Source organism: Aedes aegypti, chromosome 3 (assembly GCF_002204515.2).
Source record: "Aedes aegypti strain LVP_AGWG chromosome 3, AaegL5.0 Primary Assembly, whole genome shotgun sequence".
NCBI lineage: Eukaryota > Metazoa > Arthropoda > Insecta > Diptera > Culicidae > Aedes > Aedes aegypti.
The window spans coordinates 173141622-173164271 of record NC_035109.1 but is presented as its reverse complement, the minus strand read 5'-3'; the positions used below and the strand labels follow the sequence as shown (position 1 = coordinate 173164271).

Here is a 22650-nt window from a genome sequence, read left to right as displayed (position 1 = left end):
GTTGACGAGCTTTCATTTGACACTCAACTTCGAATTTCGATTGTTTACGTCTCGTTTCACGTGCGCAGTGCCACATTAGTGTTAGCTGGAAGGTGGAATGGTGATTACAAACATAAGTTTTCCGATAAAAAGTGATAAATTTTAGTTTTCCCGGTAATTATATTGCAAAATGGCAAAAGTAAAGCCGCAAATGAAACATCCCAGCAATGGGAAACGTGTGAAAGATAAATTCAAACGAAAACCGAAACAGCAAAACGGCGGCAAACCCAGGTTTAAGTTTTCGATGAAAGACGAGGAATCGGAAATCGCCCGGTTGACGGAGCTGTATGCAACGGCCAAAATCGAAGAAACGAGTAGTTTTAGCGATTTTCCACTCTCGAAGAAAACTCTCGGTGGATTGAAACAAGGACAGTACCATAAACCCACGGCGATTCAGCGGGAATCAATCCTACCGGCCCTCCAAGGAAAGGACATTCTGGCAGCTGCCAAGACGGGAAGTGGAAAAACGTTAGCTTTCCTGATCCCTGTGTTTGAAAAACTGTACACGAGCCAGTGGACAAAGCTGGATGGATTAGGCGCATTGATCATAACTCCGACTCGGGAATTGGCCCTACAAATTTTCGAAACCGTCGCCAAGATCGGAAAACTGCACGATTTCACCACTGGACTCATCATCGGAGGTCAGAATTTGAAAGCCGAGAAGAACCGGTTGCATCAGCTGAACATCATAATTTGCACACCGGGCCGATTGCTTCAGCATATGGACCAAAATCCGCTTTTCGATTGTACGAATCTGAAAATTCTAGTCCTGGATGAAGCGGACCGTTGTCTGGATCTGGGGTTCGAATCAGCCATGAATGCAATCATAGAAAATCTTCCATCCGAGAGGCAAACGCTGCTCTTTTCCGCCACGCAGACGAAATCGGTTAAAGACTTGGCACGGTTGAACTTGCGGAATCCACAGTACATTGCGCCGCACGAGAAGGAACAGTATACCACACCGACCAGACTGCAACAGAATTATGTGGCCGTGGAACTCGGTCAGAAACTTACGATGCTTTGGTCGTTCCTTAAGGCTCACAGCAAGCAGAAGATCATAGTATTCTTCGCCACGTGTAAGCAGGTTAGTAACATTGCTATGTTATATTATTCAGGGATGGTCGCAATTTTTTTAAGCCAGTCACTATCAAGTTTCTTTTGCCTTATTTTCTTCTAAAGTCACAATTTTCAATTATTTTGAGCAAAAATTCAGAGAGAAATTATGATAAAAAACTTTTTTTCTTCTAGTTAGGCCAAGTCCTAAGTTAAAAAAAAGACAATTTACACCGTCTTCAGCCAAAGGCTGCACAGACTGAACGATCACTAACATTAGGCAACGGACATAACACATAACACCCAGTAGTCCAGCGATGAATTTTTCGTTTGACGAAAAGTTTCCACCGACCGGAGTGGGAATCGAACCCACACCCCGTGACACAATACGCCTAAACGACTGACGCCGCTAACCGCACGGCCACGAAGCCCACAAGTTAGCCACTTCCTCATTAAGAACAAACTTATCAACATATTGGTTCTTAATGCAGGGTTGTTACAACAGTCGCAAATTTGTTGGATCTGGTATCGACCTGCTGGCAGAGTTAGTGGCACTGTCATGAGTCGGATCCGACTTAGAGTGGAAGTTTAGAAACCTATCCGACGAGTCAAGTGTGTCTGTACTTGATGGAGAAAGGTGCCTCATCTTTTTAACGATGGACTGGACGATTGCATCTGGTCGGCCGTATAGCACAGGCTTACCCAACTTTTATGAGACGCGTGCCATTAATTTTGTGTCGCAGGCAACACTTTTAAACGCACAAATATTGGCACGAAGTCTGACAAAAGTCAGTAATTGAAATCTGATAAAAAAATCAGTGAATGGAGTAAACTGCCGTGAATCGCAAGTCAGTCCCATCCGTAAAAAGTAGGCATTGAGAAAATGGGCTGTTAAGTTTCCAAACTCGTTTTCCATACGAATATTCAAAAAATTCCAGAGGATTGGAACATGTTTCAATTTTAATGAAACTTTCACAATTTGCTTATCATTACGATATCCACCCGAGAAAAATGTAAAGATGATCAAAACACGGCTCATCTTTGTGTTACACGGTGCTGAAATCTGTAGTGGGACTGATAAGCGATGACATTTCATTATGGGACAATTCGACTTGCTGTTTTTTTTTTCACAATTTTCCCGAACAAAACATATTATCTCATTAGTGTAGCTGAAAGAGCATTGGAAAGATATGTTGGAAATTGAACTCAACTCAATTTTGCCAAAAATGCAGATGGGACTGACTTGCAATTCACGGCAGTAAATTTCATTTCAAGAAATCGAAAAAGAGATAATTGAAACTAAGCATTCTGCTTTATATAATAATCTAGTCCAGAATTTTTAAAGAATATACCTAACAATATTTGGCACAACTTTTCGCTACCAGCCCTGATCATTTTATATCAGTTTTCAATCCTATTACTGCATTTCTAACATTTTCAGGTGAAATACTTCTACGAAGTATTTCGTAAGCTACGGCCAAGTACGCTACTTCTCCCTCTGTACGGCGGTATGAATCAGGAGAGACGCAATAAAATCTACACCGAGTTCTGCACGAAGAGCAACGTCTGTCTGCTGGCCACGGATGTCGCTTCGCGTGGTCTGGATTTTCCGAAGGTAAACTGGGTAGTGCAACTGGACTGCCCAGAGGACGCTAATCAGTACATACATCGGGCTGGTCGAACCGCGCGGCTCAACACCAGCGGCGAAAGTCTGCTCGTGCTGCTTCCACAAGAGGAAGAAGGCGTGGTGAAGATGCTCGAGAGGTCCAAGGTGCCAATCAACAAGATCCACATCGATGATAAGCAACTATTCTCGCCGTTGATTAAAATTCAGTCATTCTTGGCGCAATCGCCTGAACTGAAAGAAACCGCCAAGAGGGCATTCGTAGCGTATGTTAAATCAGTTGCTTTGATGAAGGACAAAAGCATCTTCGATGCTTCCAAACTGGATTTGGAAGCTTATGCCAAATCTTTGGGCCTGTTGGTTACTCCAAGGGTTAGATTTTTGTCCAGAATGGAGAACAAATCCAAGAAATCGAACGTTAAGACCGATGTTAAAGTGGCAATTGATGAGAATGATGAGGATGAAAGCGATGAAGAATTCTTTACAGTTAAGAAATCTGAGAGATTTAGCACCATGGATCAACCGGAAGTGGAAGAAAACGGAGCTCAGCCAGTCACAGAATCCAAGAAGAAGGTTACCAAAGTGAAACTATTGAAGAAAGCTTTGGTGACCAACAAGAAGATCAGTTTCGATGACAGCGGAAACGCTTTGGACGAGGAGGTTCGTGATGAGGTGTATGATATCGAGAAGGCCCGAGCTCAATTGAAGCTGGCGGATGCTGAAGACAAGGAGCGATACAAAAATCTACAGAAGGCCAAACGTGTCGCCAAGAAGGAGAAACTTAAGCGCAAGGCCGACGAGGAAAACGAAGAAGAGGATGACTTTGGAAGCGATGATGAGCACAGCGTCGATTTGAACTGGCTACCGGATCCTGATAAGGTGTACAACGGCCTAGAGCAAGACGATGAGAGCGGCGGTTCATCGGCAGAGGAGCTGAAGCCCCCAGTTTCGACGAAGAAGGCGGCGAAGAAGCGTAAGATTGCGGACAAAATAGATGATATCACACTGACGGAGGCCGAACAGTTGGCAATGAACCTTCTAAAATAAACTTTTATTGAGAAATACGTGGAAAACTTTAACGATAATAAATGCATCATTTGTTCTGCGCTGTCTGTAGCCAGTCTCGTGGGTTCTTCAGGACATGTGTAATTTCACCTTCCTTGCTGTCCGGTGCAGGCACGTGCATGTATTCCCATTTCTGCAGGAGAAAAACAAAAAAAAGTGCGTTGCTCATTTTTTTTTTATAGTAGACATATTGTACTAAATCTAATAACTATATATCCAGGGGTGAAAGCAGGTCTCTTTTTAAAGACTTGATCGCTATATTAATGCAAGTCTCTTTTTAATGCATGGTCGCTAGAGTATCATTTTTTAATCAATTTGGTCTCTAAAGTAACTGTTTTTCCTTTTCTCCTTGTATTGAATCTTAATGCAAAATTCTAGGGGGACTAGAGTAAACATCCGAGACTCTTAAACGATTATTTCACAAGTACTTCTGGAGTCCCTTCTCAGATTTATCAAAAAAAAACCTAGGCAATTCTTATAGTTATTTCTATAGAGATTACTTCTAAAATGCTTTCAAAAAACTTCTCCAGACATTAAACCAGGAATTTCCAGGAGGAATTTCTTTAGAATTTTCTTCAGTTAATCCAACGCTACTACTCCCCCCAGTAATCTCCATAGGTTTTGGACAACTCCATACTCACCGCCGTCAGTGGAAGCGACATCAGTATACTTTCGTAGCGCGCCCCAGGCGTGTACAGGCCAAACTTCGTACCGCGATCGTAGATCAGGTTGAATTCCACGTAGCGGCCCCGGCGCAACAACTGCCACTGCCGTTCGCGATCTCCGTAGGCGTCATTTTTGTGCTTCCGAACCAGCGGCAGGTAGGACGGTATCACCGAGTGGGCACAGGTCGTGATGAAGTTAAATGCACTTTCCTGGTCCGGCGTATCGATGTCATCGAAGAAGATACCCCCAACTCCGCGACATTCATTGCGATGGGGAATGTAAAAATATTTATCACACCATTCCTTGAACTTGGGATAGTAGCTCTCGTCGTGCTCGTCACATGCTTCCTTCAGCGTTTGATGAAAATGGACTGCGTCCTTTTCATCAAGGTAGTATGGAGTTAAATCAGTGCCTGGAGTAAAGAACAAATTGATGATGATTAATCCTTTGTCTGTCTATATGATCCCAGAGCACTTTGAGGCAATGCGGGTTCATTACACTCTGGCTACAAAGTACAATGCACACACCTTGCTTTGAAGGGCTGTAACTTTTATTTCACATGTGATTTTTTTACACGTTTTCGAAAAATCAAAATTAATTTTCAAAATGCGCCAATTTTGCAAAAATCGCGAAATTTTCGAAATACGCGTACCATGAGGACGCAGGTGCCGTAGTTTTGGTGCCGTCGAATGGTCTAGTTATGGTCAATCACTGTAACTAGAAACTCCAGACGATCAACACACAGCAGCTTTCCCTGGTCACTACTCATGCTCCAATAGGGTGGGGCTTATTTCTTAAAATCTATCTTATGAATAGATTATTTTGTGCTTATTCTGTGCAGCGTGTGAGTCGAGACGAGCCACTCTCACCTCGAGTGACGCGAGACGACTAATGTTAATCAAATGGGAGCGAGTCGACAATTGTCACCTCATTCGACTAGTGTCACCCCACACGCCGCTCAGAATAAGCACATTTGTATAACTATCCTATATTCTATGGGATTTCCTATATAGATGGGACTGTCATGCGAGTATGGACAGTAAAATTTTACCACAAATTCTTATTTTTTCACAGGTTGTTATTTTGTAACCAATGATCACTTCCACTTTCCACTTTGTAGATTTTGACTACAAAAGATTTTGGGAAATAAACCCCACCCTAATGCTCCATTCCCGCACATTGCACTATTAAAAAACAGCGAATTTTCGCAATATAAGTTACCAAATTGAATTTGCACATGAAAACTAATTATATTAGAGTGTAATTCATTTAAATATACATTATATAATTGATAGAAAAAATAATTTCATTCTGTTTACGGTATTAAACATAAGTTTATCAATGATTTTAATAAGGCTGTTGGGAGGAGTTCAGGGCAGCATATTGAAAAACGGCTTTTGAAGTATGTAACGGTGTTTGGGCACACTCAAAACTAAAATTATATTTGATTAGGTTCATATGGGGTTTTATAATATTGTTACTTAAAAAACTAGTCTTCAATTCAGCTATTCAGCCCACGGACATTCCAAATTTCCTACAACGTAACCCTGTACAACATTTCGCCTTTAGCAACCAGTATTCAATATTACTCATAATTACTCACGGCAAGTTCTATCAGTCAACACCCACTATCGTTATTGTCTTCACTCTGCTGGCAATTCTGCGCCTATTGTAAGTGATTTATGTAATAAACAATTGATAATAATTTTCTTTTTACTTACTATTTCCAGTGCAATAATTTTAGTAAACTCTCAATAGCATCTAATTCAAAAAATATAGTTAATAATTCAACTCCGATAGCAATCACAATAGTCTATTCATAGCAATCCGAATTCAACATGTCAGCGCCCTGTGTTTACAATGCTGTTATTGTGATTTCTTCCTTCTTTCAGGGGTCTATTTTGTAAATCGAGCAGATTCATGTGACTCGTCTGTATTCACTGTCGATCAAAGTAAGCATGCATATTTCAGATGTCACCCGTCGACTCCCATAGTAATCCAGTCACATAGAGTGACAACTGTCGAAAAACTCGAGTGATAGAGCTGAGTCGAGTGAATTTTTCAGTCGACAGTGACTCCAGTCGAGTCATTTTGATCGACTCGACTTATAAAATAGACCCCTCAATCTTGAGCCATACTTTGCAAAATGTGGATCGCGTCCATGCAACAAACCCTTTATATCCCAGCGTAACAAAGGCAGATCGAAAAATATCACTTGGCTGCCATGGCACCGTGTTGCTTGGCTGCACATTCGCCTTTTCAACGATATTTTTGGATTTAGGGCCCTATTTTATAAGTGGAGTCGACCAAAAACGACTCGTCTGGAGTCACTGTCGACCAGAAATTTTGCTCGACTCGGCTCTGTCACTCGAGTTTATCGACAGTTGTCACTCTATGTGACTGGTTTGTTATGGGAATCGACGGATGACATCTGAAATATGCATGCTTACTTTGATCGACAATGACTACAGGCGAGTCAAATGAATCCACTCGATTTACAAAATAAACCCCTTAATTTATTTACCGGCATATCGGTCTGTTTTGCTCAAAGTAATAGGGAACAAGGAGAAGAAAGTAATGAAAACTAGTTGGATAGGTACCGTAGGGGAACGGCGAGAGAAAATGGATTAGATGTTGAAGAGGGCATACCATATGAAACAGTATTACTTAAAACGTCCTTCCTTGTGGATAATGGCCCCTATGGGAACGGTTTGGCGTGTTGTTCGAATAACACTACCAAGACAGCCATATTTTTTTTAGTGAATCCCGATTTTTTCGCTTGAGATCCATAATTATGACGTCGTTTATATGTTACATTCATGAAAGAGGACGAAACAATCATTTTTGGGTGTCCGGGATTCGAAAAGTCCAGGCAAGTCGAATAAACACGATAAACTGTCTTATGAAGGTAAAACGTATCCAACCAGCTATTGAAATCAACTTAATTCCTACGACATCTCTACTGCCTATACTCGCATAACAGTTACATTTGAATTTTCATCATTTTTTAGATTTCTTCATAAATCGTGTTTATTAGTAGTGTACTTCTAGATAGCATACTTACAATTGTATCTTTGTATGGACAAACTGCGAAAACAATACCAAACCATGTGCGTCCCATATTGAAAGTACCCGCATAACAGTCCCAGTAGTAGGTTACCGTAAAGTGCCCTAATTCAGCGCATTGCATAATTCCGCGCATTTCATACAAAATTATTTATATATGAAAATACACATTAATACTGCAGCAACTTTTAACGCCATTTGATGCTACTTTGATTTAGAATAGGTTTGAATCACAAATAAAAGCAAATAAAGCAGTTTTTGCGGCGTAAAAAAATAATCAGTGGAAGCCCGTCTAAGTAGACGCCACTTTTTCAATTTCCTTAGCGTCCGTGCTAAGACTGTGATTTCTTTATTGAAAATGTTTTATTTTTTATGCAATATTCTATGGAACTACTTGCTACAGATAAGTTTCATGATGCTTCTATGAAATCTTATCAAATATTAGCATAATTATTGAGTTTTATGTGTACCAAAAAGTATTGCGTGGAATTAGGGCACGTCTTTTTCATAAGTCCCTAATTCCGCGCACTGCTATTCACAGAACAACAAACAAGTAAAACATGCTATATTCGTCTTCACAGCTGAATATTTATCTGAGGAAGTGTTTTCATCATTCTCTCCAAACCACTCGAGCGGTTCAGACGGTCTCTGACAAGGATTGTGAAGCGCGTTCGCGAGCGAAAAGTGAGAAAAAGAAAAAGTGCCTGACTAACCTCAAGTAAAAAGTTGTACATATTAGTGATGAGATTACATTATTAATTACTGTAAGTATTCTCCATTACGTTCATTCAATTAGGTGTAAGACTATGAAAGTGCTTTTTGGGGATATTGATATATAAGGGAGGGAAGGGAATTCTGATGTGGAAACATGATGGGGACGGGAGTTGGAGACAATATGGAGGATGATGATTGGGCAAAAGTGCCATTGCGGAAGTCTAAAGCAAGACACAAAGACACAGATGACGACAGTGACTATGACAGAGAAACAAAGAGAAATAAAAAAACAAGGCAACTACTCAAGGAATTTGGACAAATATCAGGCCACACGAGTATTGAATGACGCTAACGGACATACAACTACGAACGAAACAGAAATCCAAGAAAAACAAAATGGCGACTTTCCTGAAAGCAACGAAAATCAGACCACACGCACACAAAAACAGACAGGTACAGTACCCAAGTCAGACAAATACACGACAAGACAGAACAAAGACAGAACTGACGGAATTTACGACGACGGATGGATAAAAAACCAACACTACAAGACATTCATTGTTGAAAAGGAAATGAAAGACGAAGACAAAACGAATAATGTGAAATACCCACATCCAATGGAGGTAGCGAAAATGCTTAAAAATATTGGAGCAACAAAATACAGTGCAATGAAAGGAGTTGGTAGGGGAAAATTTCAAATAAGTTTTGGGAAACCCAGAGATGCAGAGGTGTAGTAAGAGACATTCCACCACAGAGACGAACCAACCTTGGGCCGAAAGTCTCTTTAATAAAGAAATAAAGAAAAAAACATTTCACCATCTATCACGGAAAATGAAATTATGGAGAATATGGTATATATATTAAGGTATCGAAAGTGGAAAGAATAAAGGAACGGGTAGGAGAAGGAAAGTATGCACCTACGTATTCGATAAAAATGTTTGTGAAAGGAGAAAATCTACCTGAAACTGTGGAAATCTATGGGTCTAATAGGTATGTCGAACCTTACATTTTTTCCTCTAAAGTTATGCGTGAAATGTTGGCGTTACGGTCACCGAGAAAAGTTTTGCAAAGCGAAAGAAGTAAGGTGCTGTAACTGCGGACAAGAACATGGAGAACATAAATGTGAAACAACGGAATCTAAATGTGTGAACTGTACAGGAAATCATAAAGCATCGAGTAAGGAATGTCCGGAAAGAGCTAGACATGGCCATAAATAAAACATCTTTTTTCGAGGCATCCGACAAATACCTAAAAATAACGTACAAGGAAGACTGGACTCCACCAGAGATTACCCACCACTGGAAATTGGAAATCAACAAATGAATAAGTCACAAATCAAAAATACCCGAAACATTGTAAACACTAAACCAAACTTTCAGACACCTCAAAATTGGTTCAACACACAAAACTCGAATTCCTAACTAATCCGTACAAAACAACTGATATTGAAAAACTAACCAAAATTATTAAAGATGACCTCATTAAACAGTTTAACCTCAACAAAATGTTCGACAAAATTAAAGCAATCCAACAAACCATAATTCAAAGTTCCAAAAAAAACCGACTCAATAGAACAAGACCTAGGTCTATTCAGTATGTAGTTGTGAAAAATTGCTTAATAAATGATTATAAAATAGGCAAATGTTTCTTGGGTCACTCATCAAAATTACTTTCACTTCGGGAAAATATAATTTCAAGCTGGCGAGAAGATTATGAACTGAGGGTGGGTTATGAGCACAATCAGACCCTTGAATGTGCAATGTGGGGTAGTAATTGGGAATGCCATTGACAGGGCGCGTGCACCGGGTTGCGGATAGGAGTAAAGGGAGATCAATAGCATCTACCTAAAATAATAAAGCAAAAAGCCGTTTCATGATTAGGTAATGTTTAGCGATCTTATATGGTGTTCTAATACTATAAAATTCTTCACTTACTGGGAATTCTGGCCTTGATAATATCAATAGTGATAAAAACATAAAATAATACCTAATACTTAATAAGTACAATGTAGCTTCAATGTAGTAATAAATGAAATAAAATCAATTTTCTATACTTGACAAGGTTTTGAAGACAATCAATGAGTGAAAGAACTACCTATTAGAAAAGCCACATCAGCTAAGGCTATATATATACAAATATTGGTCATAGGGTCATGGCGAGCATTCGGTATGTATGTCTATTACTGATTCTTATCTAATAGGGGCACTAGAAGACCACGCGGACAATTTCGAAACAAATTATTTTTATACATCGGTCTTACGATCCGAAAGGCTCAGCTATGCTGCAAAGTCATTTTAAAAGCTATTCATTACTACTGTTTAATTGTTTATAATTCTAACAAAACTACATAATTAACTCATTACTAATCACTGTTCCTATATTCTTCCTGTCCTTTGGTTCAGAAAGGGGTACGGGCGCGTTCTACCAACTTGGTCGAGGCAGATTTCTTGTGTGAACAAGTTACAACATGGACATTCTAAAGTGCCAGAATGAAGTGTTGTGCTTGTGGTGAGCACTTGAAGATGGGATGGGGGTCATTACTTCGCGTTCGTGCTATACTTCTACTTATCTATAAAGTTATATACAATAACCGACCCTTAGCTTAACTATTTAAATTAAAAGTTGCAACTACAATAATCGTTTTGAGCTTACTAACATGTCGTCGCGTTAATTTAATCATAATGATCTTTTATCTACATCCGTCGTCTATGCCGATTGTATAACATTTTGCGGTAATCCACTTCGCGGTAAACCATTTCGCGGTGTACCATTTTGCGGTATGACGTTTCGCGGTTAGTACCGTTTGGCGGTATGCCATTTCGCGGTTAGTACCATTTCGCGGTGTTCCGTTTCGCGGTTTGTACATGAATGTATATTTCACATTACCAGTAAGGGAACCAGTTCAAAAGAAGGGAAAATCACTGATGAAAATGTTAATGACGTTTGACCGAAAAAAAAGAATAAACTAAAATATGCGTGTTACCAATGAGTTGCAAAGATACATTGCATTGGACAAATTATGCTCAAAAAAGGACAATTCAGCATTGATATAGAAATAACTGCCTTTGAAAAATAACCGGTGTGACAGTACTGAATTCTCGCTAAATATATGATCTCGCTCTAAAAGCCATTGGTAATCAAATGTGTAGCTTGTTGTTACTGAGCAATCGAATGTATTTATATATTATTCAACAATGCTACGGTGAAGAGAATATCTTCCGCTATCTCCCAGTGGTTATTCTTTTTATCTTGGTCCATTAATTTGCTTATAAATAAGGAGCTACACACTCGGTTACCAATAATAAAGTAAAACTGACAGTTAATACAAGTGAAATTGTGCCTCAAAAACTCAATAAAATAGTTTATGTTTAAATAAAAAAATACTGATCAAATTATGAAAAAAAAACCAGTGGGACTCGTCATTTGGCCAAAATAAATCCTACATATCAGCGTTGTAGCTATCTGATTAATTTTAAGTTTGCAATTTGGCCAAATAATATTCGGTCAAATTGCTGGACACCGTCCAAAATACAGTCCCTTACTCGATATCGAGTTAGATCCGTCAATAAAGATAATAATAATAACCTAGTTAGAGAACCATAGTAAATGCTGGTTTTCACTACTAACTGCGATGGATCGCAGTTATACTGTTTTTGTGTTCTTTGACTCGATAGCTCCCTAACTCGATGGTCTTTTCAGTATCGAGTTATGGAGTGTTGAATACGCGTCTACAGGTGACCGTGATAACTATAACCCGAATAAAACGTACGCGGTTCCAATAATTAAAAATAGACTATTTCATTAAAAGCAGAGTGGATTTAGATAAGAGTGGCGTCAATGTCAAAATTGGAACAGCGGCGAACTGTCATTTCCATACAAATCCACGTTCCAATTGAGCAGGAGACCTGTCAAAACTGGAACATGACGTCACTCTTGTTTACAGGCACTCTAATTAAAAGGTACTGGTACATAGAATGGTGTTACTCGAGTAGGCGGAAGTCGTAATGACATTTTTATATAAAACTGACATGGCATCAGTCACATGACAGTCCAGCTGTCAGGATGGACTTATCCACGGTCTTCTTTTATCCTAGACTTTCTTTTTCTTTTTTGCTCTAAATGCGGGCAATGTTTACATTAAATGACATCCGGACCAACATCCGGACAACGAATGTTCACCGGATGAACATGAAGTCGATGAATGCACAACGAAATCGTTAATTTTTTGTAAACACGGCCCGCAGTAAAAGGCTTTCTTCCCGGTGGAAAAAGCAGCGTGACGTAATTGTTAATTAGTTCATAGAGCCCAGTGATAAAGCGAGGAGTCATTCGCTATAAGGCCGTGCTCCCAGCTCTGCTCCATTCGCCCCAACATGGAGAATTGACTCTTATACCTCATAATCTAAGAAAAGCGGTAACCGCAAAATGGTATAGGCCGCAAAATGGCATACCGCGAAATGGTACAAACCGCGAAACGGTAAACCGCAAAATGATACTAACCGCGAAATGGTACAACGCGAATTGGTTGACCGCGGAATGGTTTACCGCCAAATGTCGGACAACCATTATGTTTCTGTAAATATTCTTATTACTGATTGCAAGGTGAATAAGATCAATGCCATCAGCAGCCCTTAGCATCACTCTCATATTGTTATTATTTTGTTGTTTATAAAATTTCTAGAAAGCGATCAGCATATTCTTTCTTACTTGTACAATGGCCGATCTATTTGGAATTTTAATAAGTCAAATCAAACTTCAAAACTCAAATTAAATTGCTTTCAGCACATTTACATTTTGCATTTATCGCATTACTGTGTCAAGTCTTCTTCATTCTCTATACCCTACCCCAACCCTTCTTATCCTTTCCGATGGTGTTCAAGTGGTCCGCATAGACTATTACGGCCATTACCTATCCTTTCCCCCTGCTTTGGACTGACTTGCGCTCTCATTGCCCCACCAAACGCTGCAAAATGAAATTACCCCTATATTTGCATTTGGTGTGAAAAATACTCGGATAACGAGTCTCACCTGCTATAATTATGGATTTGTGCAGTAAAATAAACTGCATTAACAATATTTTAGTTGTTGAGCATTTTCTTATACTGTAATGATAATATGTTGAGTAATGCCACCAGAATTTTCTGCTACCACCAGCGGCGTTACGAAAAATTTTGCAATAAGGTTTAGATGCGTTTTTCTCGACATGATGATTTTCTCAATGGGACTGTATTGCGAGTATGGGCAGTATATGTTTACCTTCGTCATATATATTGTTCAGTACAAACATACATTTTTCACATTTCATTTTTCGGCTACAAACCAAAATGTTTTTATCTAGGTTTCATGAGCATGATTGACCGCCCGCAGTTGCTACTCCTTTATTGCAAGAACAGCTGTCCTCAATGTGTAAATACTGGTGCTGCTCTTATTATTATAATAAACAATACCGGCACCGGCTGCGTCCGTATGCAGGTCAATTTGGGAATGGGAGGGAAATGTTGACGTGTTACTTGCTTTACAGAAGCCGAGGAGTCCTCTGCACTTCCACAAGAAAACACTGGGAGTTTGGATATGGGAAAGGATTAGTTTTGGCAAACGATAAATATATAATTCGAAATGAATACGTGAGCATATACACGAATGACCGCACTATCCAAACCAGTCACGATACTGATTTCGTTGCTCGCTCGACAGGAGCATACAACAGGTTCAACGTATCAAACTCTAATGACGCGTTTTTTTTTTTGTTTTTCACCGGCGCATTTCGTTTTTTCTTCCGCGCAACGCGAACCGGACACAATGGATCCGGATTCCGTCGCTCGCCCACAAGGAGCATGCAACAGATTCAACGGATCCAACACTACTCCCAAAATGTTTTTATCTAGGTTTCAACGCAAAAAGTGATTGTAGAATATAGAAAAACTGATTGTTGAGAGAAATAAACATATTGAAATGCTCCTACACTGAAATGAATTTTATTGTAGAAACTACTGAATCCATGGTAAAATTAAGAACTGCACCAACGATTTTCAACCGACTACATTAATCTGTGAACTCTACCAAAACATAGTCAACATCACTACACAAGAAAATTTCTTCTGTTGATTTAACCAGAGTTGTAGTATTTTTGACTAGAAACATTCTTGATTTAAGAAGTTTAGCATCATACTTTTGACCACACTGTGTTGTACGGTGAGTGTCACGGATTGAAATACAATGCTTTGTAGTGGATGCTACCATGGACATAGTCAAATTTACTGCACTGCTCAGTGATTTTGACCAGATTATAGTAAACTTAACAGATTTTTGTAGTCGGTTGAAAATCGTTGGTGCAGTTCTTAATTCTACCATGGATTCGGTAGATTATACAACAAAATTTGTTTGCGTGTAACATTAAAATTAGAATTTAATAAGCGATAGATGGCGTCCTTATGATAGTCGATATACGATATTCACCAACCATACAGGGCAAAGAATAAACTTACATAAAACTGTTTTTGAATTATAAGCGTCCTAAGTTCCTAAATTGAGCTATTTCGGACTCATAATCCGCGATGAATCACTCTGTTTATAATTTGAGGTAATATTTATAAATATTTTTTAGTAGAAAGAAATTATCATTTCAAAACATTAGAGAAATTGGAAATCCATTTCAATTTCGCGAAGTTAAGACGATTTGAATTTGGAATCAGTATGACCCCAAGGAACAGACAACGTAACTTTTTTTCATTGATACAGACAAAAGGTCAATATGCTCATTACTGAACATAAGGCTTACCTCCTCCGAACCACCACTGCTTGTTACCCTTCGAATCAGTTACCTCGAAGTAACGGTAATTAAAGTGAATCGTCGGAACCATCGGATTCCTCGGGTGGATGACGGCGCTAACACCGGCAGCAAAGAAAGGCAACTCTCCATCCGCCAGTTGCTTCCCGCGTGACCTCATCTGCTGTATGGCACCCTTCGGAAGCACCCCATGTACCACGGATATGTTCACGCCGGCCTTCTCGAATACGTCCCCATCCTGAAGGACGCACGTAATTCCGCCACCGCCCTCTTTTCGCTCCCAGCGATCCACGGTGAACTTCTTGCCGAAATTCTCCTCATTCTCCAGCGACTGGCAAAAGTCCGCCTGGATCTTCATGATCATCAGCTCCATCTTCGTTCGCATATCATCAGCATTGGCCACAAGGGTGTCCTTCGGAGTAATGGGCTCGGCCATGAATTTGCCCACGGTCAATTTCGCGGCCATGTGTGCGTCATTGCGTTGGTAGTATGTGGTTATCGTTCCACCAGCAATTATCGTTCCCACGACACTGATAAGAGAGAAAAGATAGATAGATATTCGATTCTTTTCCGATGAACATGACTGGCAAGTTACTTACCCCAAGACCCGCTTTCCTTGGCCATGGGCTAGCCAAGTTGTGGACCGAAAAACTTTAAAGAACATTCTCTAAATCATTCAAAACTAGAGCAATCAGGGCAACAATAATAATGATTGTTCGTAATAATGAATTTGACCTGGAGTTGAAACAAACAGAAACGAAGAGAAAGTTGTTATGCACACAAGAATTGCAAGCGTACTAAAGTCAATTATTGAATGAATGCGAACGTGACGATTGACATGCCGGTGCAATGTTTCTGATGTGCGTGAGCCGTGATGACAGTTTCCAGTTTTCGAAGATAGCACACTGAACGAAAACTCCCGCCTTGAATTGAATGATTATTGCTTCATCCGAGCCCCATACCTATTTTCAGACAACATCAAGATGATTTTCATCTTCGTGGAAATCATCTGTTTACAAATCATACCGAATGAAAATCATCCAGAATTGGAAGGATTTTTATCCTCCAAATAGATGCCTCAGATTGAATGATTATCATACACACATGTAAACAACCCTCCATTCGTAATATTTCCTATTTTCAAAGAACTCAAATAAAAACTAATAAGTACGAAACGTTATTGGTTTATGTACATTAATGTTTATTTCTATAACGGGGTAACACAAATGTAACAATCTCCAGCCTTCAGGAACAGATACCCACCTGCAGCGAACATTTTGTGTGATGTGGCTCCTTGCAAATAAATTAGTTTCGCAGCTTTGCTCCATCGAACCAAAACACTTGGATGTCAGCGATTGTAGTTGGTAGGTACCTTAAGGATGTGAAAATTAAATGCTATAAATGAGTATAATATTAGGTTCAAAGGGTAATTACCTGTAAAATCGACGCAGAAATGTTTGACGTTCCACGCTGCCGCCGCCATATTCACGTTTAGATTTGCCAGAATGATTTGATATTTATGATCATTCCCTTTTCGCCTGATATTTCAGACTATAATTGAATGATTTTCGGTATGGGACATAGTAAATATTATAATCTGTCATAAGCTGCATGTTGTTCATTTATGTTATCATAATTCGATTATCAGCCTAATGTCATTAGAACATGGTCTGAAATTCATTACTGAATTGGATGATTTTTGTTTAATATTAAGTGGATGCATCATATTCTTCCAATGTCATTCAAAATGAGTAATATGAAGTTTTAAAAGCGTTTGAATTACAAATCATTCAATGTAGGACCGGAGTTTTCGTTCAGTGCAGAGGACACCAATACATTTTTGGGTGAGCTTTTATCAATGGGGCGCAGAGCTTTCACATCAAGGAGTAAATAACAGTAAATTGTGTAAATAACGGGACAGCTGATCGTACACTGCTGTCATGTCGTAGTATTGCACAGTGGTCGAGGAAGTAAATTTACGTGGAACAATGCATAACTTCAAAATGAAATGTATCGTTTTTGACATCTGAGAGCTGGACAATGAAGAAGTCTGTAAATCGTTGATGTATTGGCTAATATTAGGCTTGGACCTGTGCGCCGAAATAATTTCAATCGGCGGCGGCGTCAGAGTGTTTTTGTACCGGCGGCGTCACTTCGTTGACAATTTTCGGCGACGGCGACGGTGGCGTACATCATGCGGATAATTTAACCTTTCAGTCGTCGCGCGGTTTGCCATCGCCAGAACCATCACGCTGCTGCTGTGCATGAAAAGCGAGACTTTTTCATCTGCACGGGAAAAAAATCTGTGGTAAAAATTACTATTTTAGCTGACTATGCCCATTCTTGAAACTACCATGCAATTTCAGACCAATTTACTATGTTTACGGTACATCTCACCACATTACTGGTACATTTGACAGAAATAATTTACAGCAATCTGATTTCGACTACAGACATGGTAAAATCAAGCGCATCTCTGGTCTGTCAAAAAATGGCCGGTGCGAGCGCTTAAGTTAAACCCCTAAAATGGTAATTGTTACCGCACATTTTTTTTGCGCGTGTGTTGTACAAAATACAACAGCGCGACGACTGAAATGTTATCAGAAAAAAAACGTTGCACTCTTCTCTTCCAAAACCTCCTGATATTGCTCGTCGAACTAATCGTTTCTTGAACTCCGTTCCACGCATTCGACAATGCTTTGTGGCTGAAACTGGTTCTGGTGACCTACACACTCAGTCACGATTTGCTTGTTCGGTAATTTTCAATACTGGGTAAATTGTAAATCATAAAAAATACCGAATGAAAAATGTTTAATAAGGGACATTTATTTATTTATTTATTCATTTTTAACAAAAATTTGGAAGAGGGAAAAACCCTTTTGAGTGATTTATTTTTCCAAAATACTTCTCAAAAGGGCGCAAAACCTCTTCATCTTTTCGAAATACGTTATAAAGTAAGTAAAACTAATACTAAAGGCTCAACCGGAAACAATCCATAACCGAGCCAATATCTTGAAGGAAAAACATCAATCAGCAATAGTTGAGGGACAAATATGTTTCTTGAACTCTGAAAAGAAAATTTGAAAGGCAATATCAAACAATATAACGAATTTCATTTAAATATTCAAAAATAATTTTCATCATAACAAGAGATTTACTACCAAGAATATCTCGAACCGATGTAGGTACAGAATGATTTATTTTTTGAAAACTATCAATAATTTTTCTCCTTGGCATAACATACGTCTGACAATGAAAAACAATGTGATCAATGTCTTGATAAGATGTACCACATTCACATAGATTAGAATCTACAATATTAATACGAAATAAATGACTATTGCAAATATAATGATTGGACATGAGCCTTGAAATAAGACAAATAAAATTTCTGCCAACAGATAAATTTTTAAACCAGGGTTTTTTATCCACATTTGAACATATGGAATGACACCAACGACCTTTATCACTTGAGTTCCAATCATTTTGCCAAAGGTTGATAGAATATCTTTTTAATTTTGAAAAATATTCTGAATAAAATATGTCACGGTTGAAAATAATGCCACGAGAAGCACCTAACTTAGCTAAGGAATCGGCTTGTTCGTTACCTAATATTTGACAATGTGCTGGAACCCAGACAAATTTAATGATGAATCCTCGAGAATGCAGATCATATAAAAGCTTGCGCAACATTAAAATTAAATGATGTGATTTAGAATTGAAACTAACAGATTTAATAGCATTTAAGCAGCTCAAGCTATCAGTACATATCATATAAATGTTTGGAGAACATTCCTTGATTAAATTACATGTAAAATATAAAGCACACAATTCGGCTACAAAAATAGAACAAGGAGATTGCAGTTTAAAAAAATGTGTGTTATCAACATGATAAACACCAAAGCCAGAATTATTATTGATAAAAGATCCATCCGTGTAAAACATACATTGAGAATCAAAACCATCAAATTTCCGCTCAAATAATAATTTAGCAAATCGCGAAGACTCATTTATTGGAATTTGTTTTAATTCCATTTGTAAAGATATATCAATTAATGGATGAAAAGAATGAACATTTATATCACAATTATGAAAAATATTGGAATGAAATGGAACAATATTTTCCGTAGAACAATAATTAAATGCTGTTATCATTTTACATGTTGGATTAATTTCTTGTAAATCTTTTAGTATAGTAATTATTTGATGATTATTATTAAAACATTGAACTAGGAATTTACAATTTAACTCATTAAAACGAATTTTGAGAGGAACAACTCCCGCTAAAACTTCGACAGATTTAGTATGAGTGGAATTCATTAACTTTAAACAAATCCTTAAACAGCGAATTTGAATTTTTTCAAGTTTTGAAAAATATGTTTGACTAGCACAACCAAAAGTAAAACATCCATACTCCAAAACTGAGCGTATTGTAGTATTGTAAAGAGTTATCATATCAGAAGGATGGGCACCCCACCAAGTGCCAGTAATGATACGAAGAAAATTGATTCGTTTCGAACAAATTTTCTGAATGTATTTGATATGTGAATTCCAGTTCAATTTAGAATCAAACCAAATACCAAGATATTTATACTCATCTACTTGTTCAATTTCAAATCCATTAAGGTATAAATTTACACTTATAGTGGAATATTTACGTGAAAATATAATAAATTTAGTTTTTGGAACTGAAAAAGAGAAACCATTATTAAAAGCCCATAATCCAATATTATCCAAACAAATTTGCATGTAATGTCGAATAATTTCTCTGTTTTTTCCACTAACAGAAATGACCTTATCATCTGCAAATTGATAAAAATAACATCCATTTGGAATTACAGCTGATATATCACTAGTAAATAAATAATATAAAAAAGGACTTAAGCAGGAGCCTTGAGGCAGACCAAAATAACTAAAACGGACCATTTTAGAAGATCCATTATGATAAAAATGCATTATTTTGAAAGAAAATAAATTGTAGAGAAAATTAGATAAAATGGGAGGAATTTTATAATCATTCATTTTTTGAAAAAGTAAATCAATAAGCACAGAATCGTATGCACCGGATACATCCAAAAAAGTGGAAATAACATCCTGTTTTCTATTGAAACATAATTGAACTTGAGAAGCTAAAAGTGCTGTGCAGTCACGGGTTCCACGACCTTTTCTGAAACCAAATTGAGAAGTGGATAGAATTTCATTCTTTTCAGCCCATAACTCAAGGCGATTTAGAATCATTCTTTCCATAAGTTTACGAAGGCAAGACAGTAAACTAATTGGTCTACGACTATCAGCCAGCGAGGGATCTTTACCAGGCTTTAGTATACTAATTACTTTAATTGAACGCCATTCTAACGGTAAAATATTTTGCAAAAGAAAACAATTATATATTGAAAGTAAATGAACTTTTCCTTCATATGGTAAACTTTTAAGAACAATAAATTTAACATTATCAATACCCGGAGCAGTATTGTTAGTTATAGATAATGCTAAATCAAACTCATCTATTGAAAATGGAGAACAAAGTTCAGGGAAAAAATTGATGGTCTGTTTGTTTTTAAAATTAATATTACAAGGAACAAAATCAGGACAAATTTTAGATGCAAATTGATTAATCCAACTATCTGAATATTCCAATGTATTGGGAGTAGAATTGTCATGATTTCTTAAATTTTTTGCAACAGTCCACAATTTTGATAAAGAAGTTTCTCTATCAAGATTTTCAATAAAATGTTTCCAATAATTCCTTTTCTTGAATTTAGTAATACGAGTAAACATAGCTTCCTCTCTACAATATAACAAATAGTTTTCTCTAGTACAAGAGCGACGAAATTTTTTAAAAGCATCTGATTTGGTTTTCAAAGCACTAGAACAATCTGCATCCCACCAAAATGTAGGACGCCTATTCTTTTCAATTTTAAAAACTGACTGTTTTTTCTGTGATTTTTGTAAACATTTTACTAAAATTTTTATGAATTGATTATATTTTTCAATTGGAGAACAAAGGTCTTCTAAATGTATCAATGAAGTGGACATCAAATCAGAAAATTTCATCCAATCTACAGTTTTTGAAAAGTCAGGAATGTGAGAATTATTTGAATTTGCACTACATGTTGAACCAGCAACTTGAATAAAGATTGGAAGATGATCGCTTCCATTTGGATCATTTATTGTTTTCCAAGATGATATGAAAGCTAAATTACTTGAACATAACGATAAATCAATACATGAATTTTGTAATGGTGGCACAGCAACTCTCGTGTGTGAACCATCATTTAGAATATTCAAATTGAATTCATCAATAAGATCCATAATTAACAAACCACGACCATCAACTTTATCACTTCCCCAAGAATAATTGTGGGCATTAAAATCACCCAAAATAAAAAAGGGAAAAGGAACATTATCTATAATCATTTTCACTTCAGTTATTGAAAAAGACGAATTTGGAGGAGCATATAAACAAATAATACAAAAATTAATATCATTGTGTTTAACAGAAATTATAACATGTTCAAGTTGTATGTTTAATGATAAATTCAAATACTTAAACTCAATGCCACTTCTAATACCAATCAGAACCCCTCCAAATGGAATATTCCTATCTTTCCGAATAATGTTAAAGGATTGAAAACATTCTTCTTCTTTCTGGCGTTACGTCCCCACTGGGACAGTGCCTGCTTCTCAGCTTAGTGTTCTTATGAGCACTTCCACAGTTATTAACTGAGAGCTTACTATGCCAATGACCATTTTTGCATGCGTATTTCGTGTGGCAGGTACGAAGATACTCTATGCCCTGGGAAGTCGAGAAAATTTCCAACCCGAAAAGATCCTCGACCGGTGGGATTCGAACCCACGACCCTCAGCTTGGTCTTGCTGAATAGCTGCGCGTTTACCGCTACGGCTATCTGGGCCCCCATAAAGCTTTCGAATCAGTTAACCATGTTTCATTCAAACAAAATATATCAATGTTGTTATTTGCAATCAAAACTTTTAATCTATCTACTTTAGGAATAATGCTTCTGCAATTCCACTGTAAAATATTCAGAGAACTTTTATTATTATAAGCCATTACGAAGAAAATAATGAAGCAATAATTGGTCCGAATGAATTCAATTTATCAAGTATTGAAACTAAAAATGGTAAAATCATTTTTATTATTTTCTTCCAAAAATCACTGAAACCCAATAGTTCTACTAATTCTTCCAAAATACCTAACATTGAATTATCATCTTTACAATTTTTGTTTTCATCTGAAGAATTAGTATTTGCATTAAAATCATTATTTGGTGGATCAAATTCAACACGTTGAAATCCTGGGATTGTATTAGAAGTGGAAGGAATCAAACAAGGAAAATTTTTGTCAAATGATTTTACTTTAGTATTATGACTTTCTAGAGGTTGACTAGATGATTTGAGAATCCTTTTTCTTTTAGGGGGCGGCTTGTAAACAAAATTATCTGAATTTAATGAGTTATCCTGTTCATCATCAAGTAAAGATTCATAAACATTAGGATTTGAAATGTCTTTTGAATTTTTCAAAATCTCTGAATATGAAAATTGATTTCTATTTTTAAGCTTTTGATTATGTTTTGATTGATTACTAATATATACAGGACAATCCTTCAAGGCAATG

At 37.5% G+C, this 22650-nt stretch overlaps 2 protein-coding genes across 2 annotated transcripts; one reads left to right on the top strand and one right to left on the bottom strand.

The window, feature by feature from the left end:
- The first annotated feature begins 54 nt into the window (after positions 1-54).
- LOC5577810 (probable ATP-dependent RNA helicase DDX10) lies at positions 55-3832 on the top strand. Its single transcript, XM_001663528.2, has 2 exons — positions 55-1123; positions 2534-3832. The coding sequence occupies exons 1-2, from the start codon at positions 170-172 to the stop codon at positions 3761-3763; spliced, it is 2184 nt and encodes a 727-aa protein (XP_001663578.2). The 5' UTR covers positions 55-169; the 3' UTR covers positions 3764-3832.
- Positions 3747-15891, bottom strand: LOC5577809 (oxygen-dependent coproporphyrinogen-III oxidase). The gene is made up of 4 exons (XM_001663527.2): positions 15614-15891; positions 15006-15544; positions 4423-4859; positions 3747-3914 (listed from the first exon to the last, which is right to left on the bottom strand). The coding sequence occupies exons 1-4, from the start codon at positions 15676-15678 to the stop codon at positions 3810-3812; spliced, it is 1146 nt and encodes a 381-aa protein (XP_001663577.1). The 5' UTR covers positions 15679-15891; the 3' UTR covers positions 3747-3809.
- Between the last annotated feature and the right edge of the window lie 6759 nt (positions 15892-22650).

Excerpts from the sequence above, each read along its gene's own strand:
- LOC5577809 (XM_001663527.2), bottom strand. The coding sequence starts at position 15,678 with ATGTTCTTTAAAGTTTTTCGGTCCACAACTTGGCTAGCCCATGGCCAA. Across the intron at positions 15,545-15,613 it reads CAAGGAAAGCGGGTCTTGGG|TGTCGTGGGAACGATAATTG; the intron begins GTAAGTAACTTG and ends CTCTCTTATCAG. Across the intron at positions 3,915-4,422 it reads TGTCGCTTCCACTGACGGCG|AAATGGGAATACATGCACGT; the intron begins GTGAGTATGGAG and ends TTTCTCCTGCAG.
- LOC5577810 (XM_001663528.2), top strand. The coding sequence starts at position 170 with ATGGCAAAAGTAAAGCCGCAAATGAAACATCCCAGCAATGGGAAACGT. Across the intron at positions 1,124-2,533 it reads TCTTCGCCACGTGTAAGCAG|GTGAAATACTTCTACGAAGT; the intron begins GTTAGTAACATT and ends TAACATTTTCAG.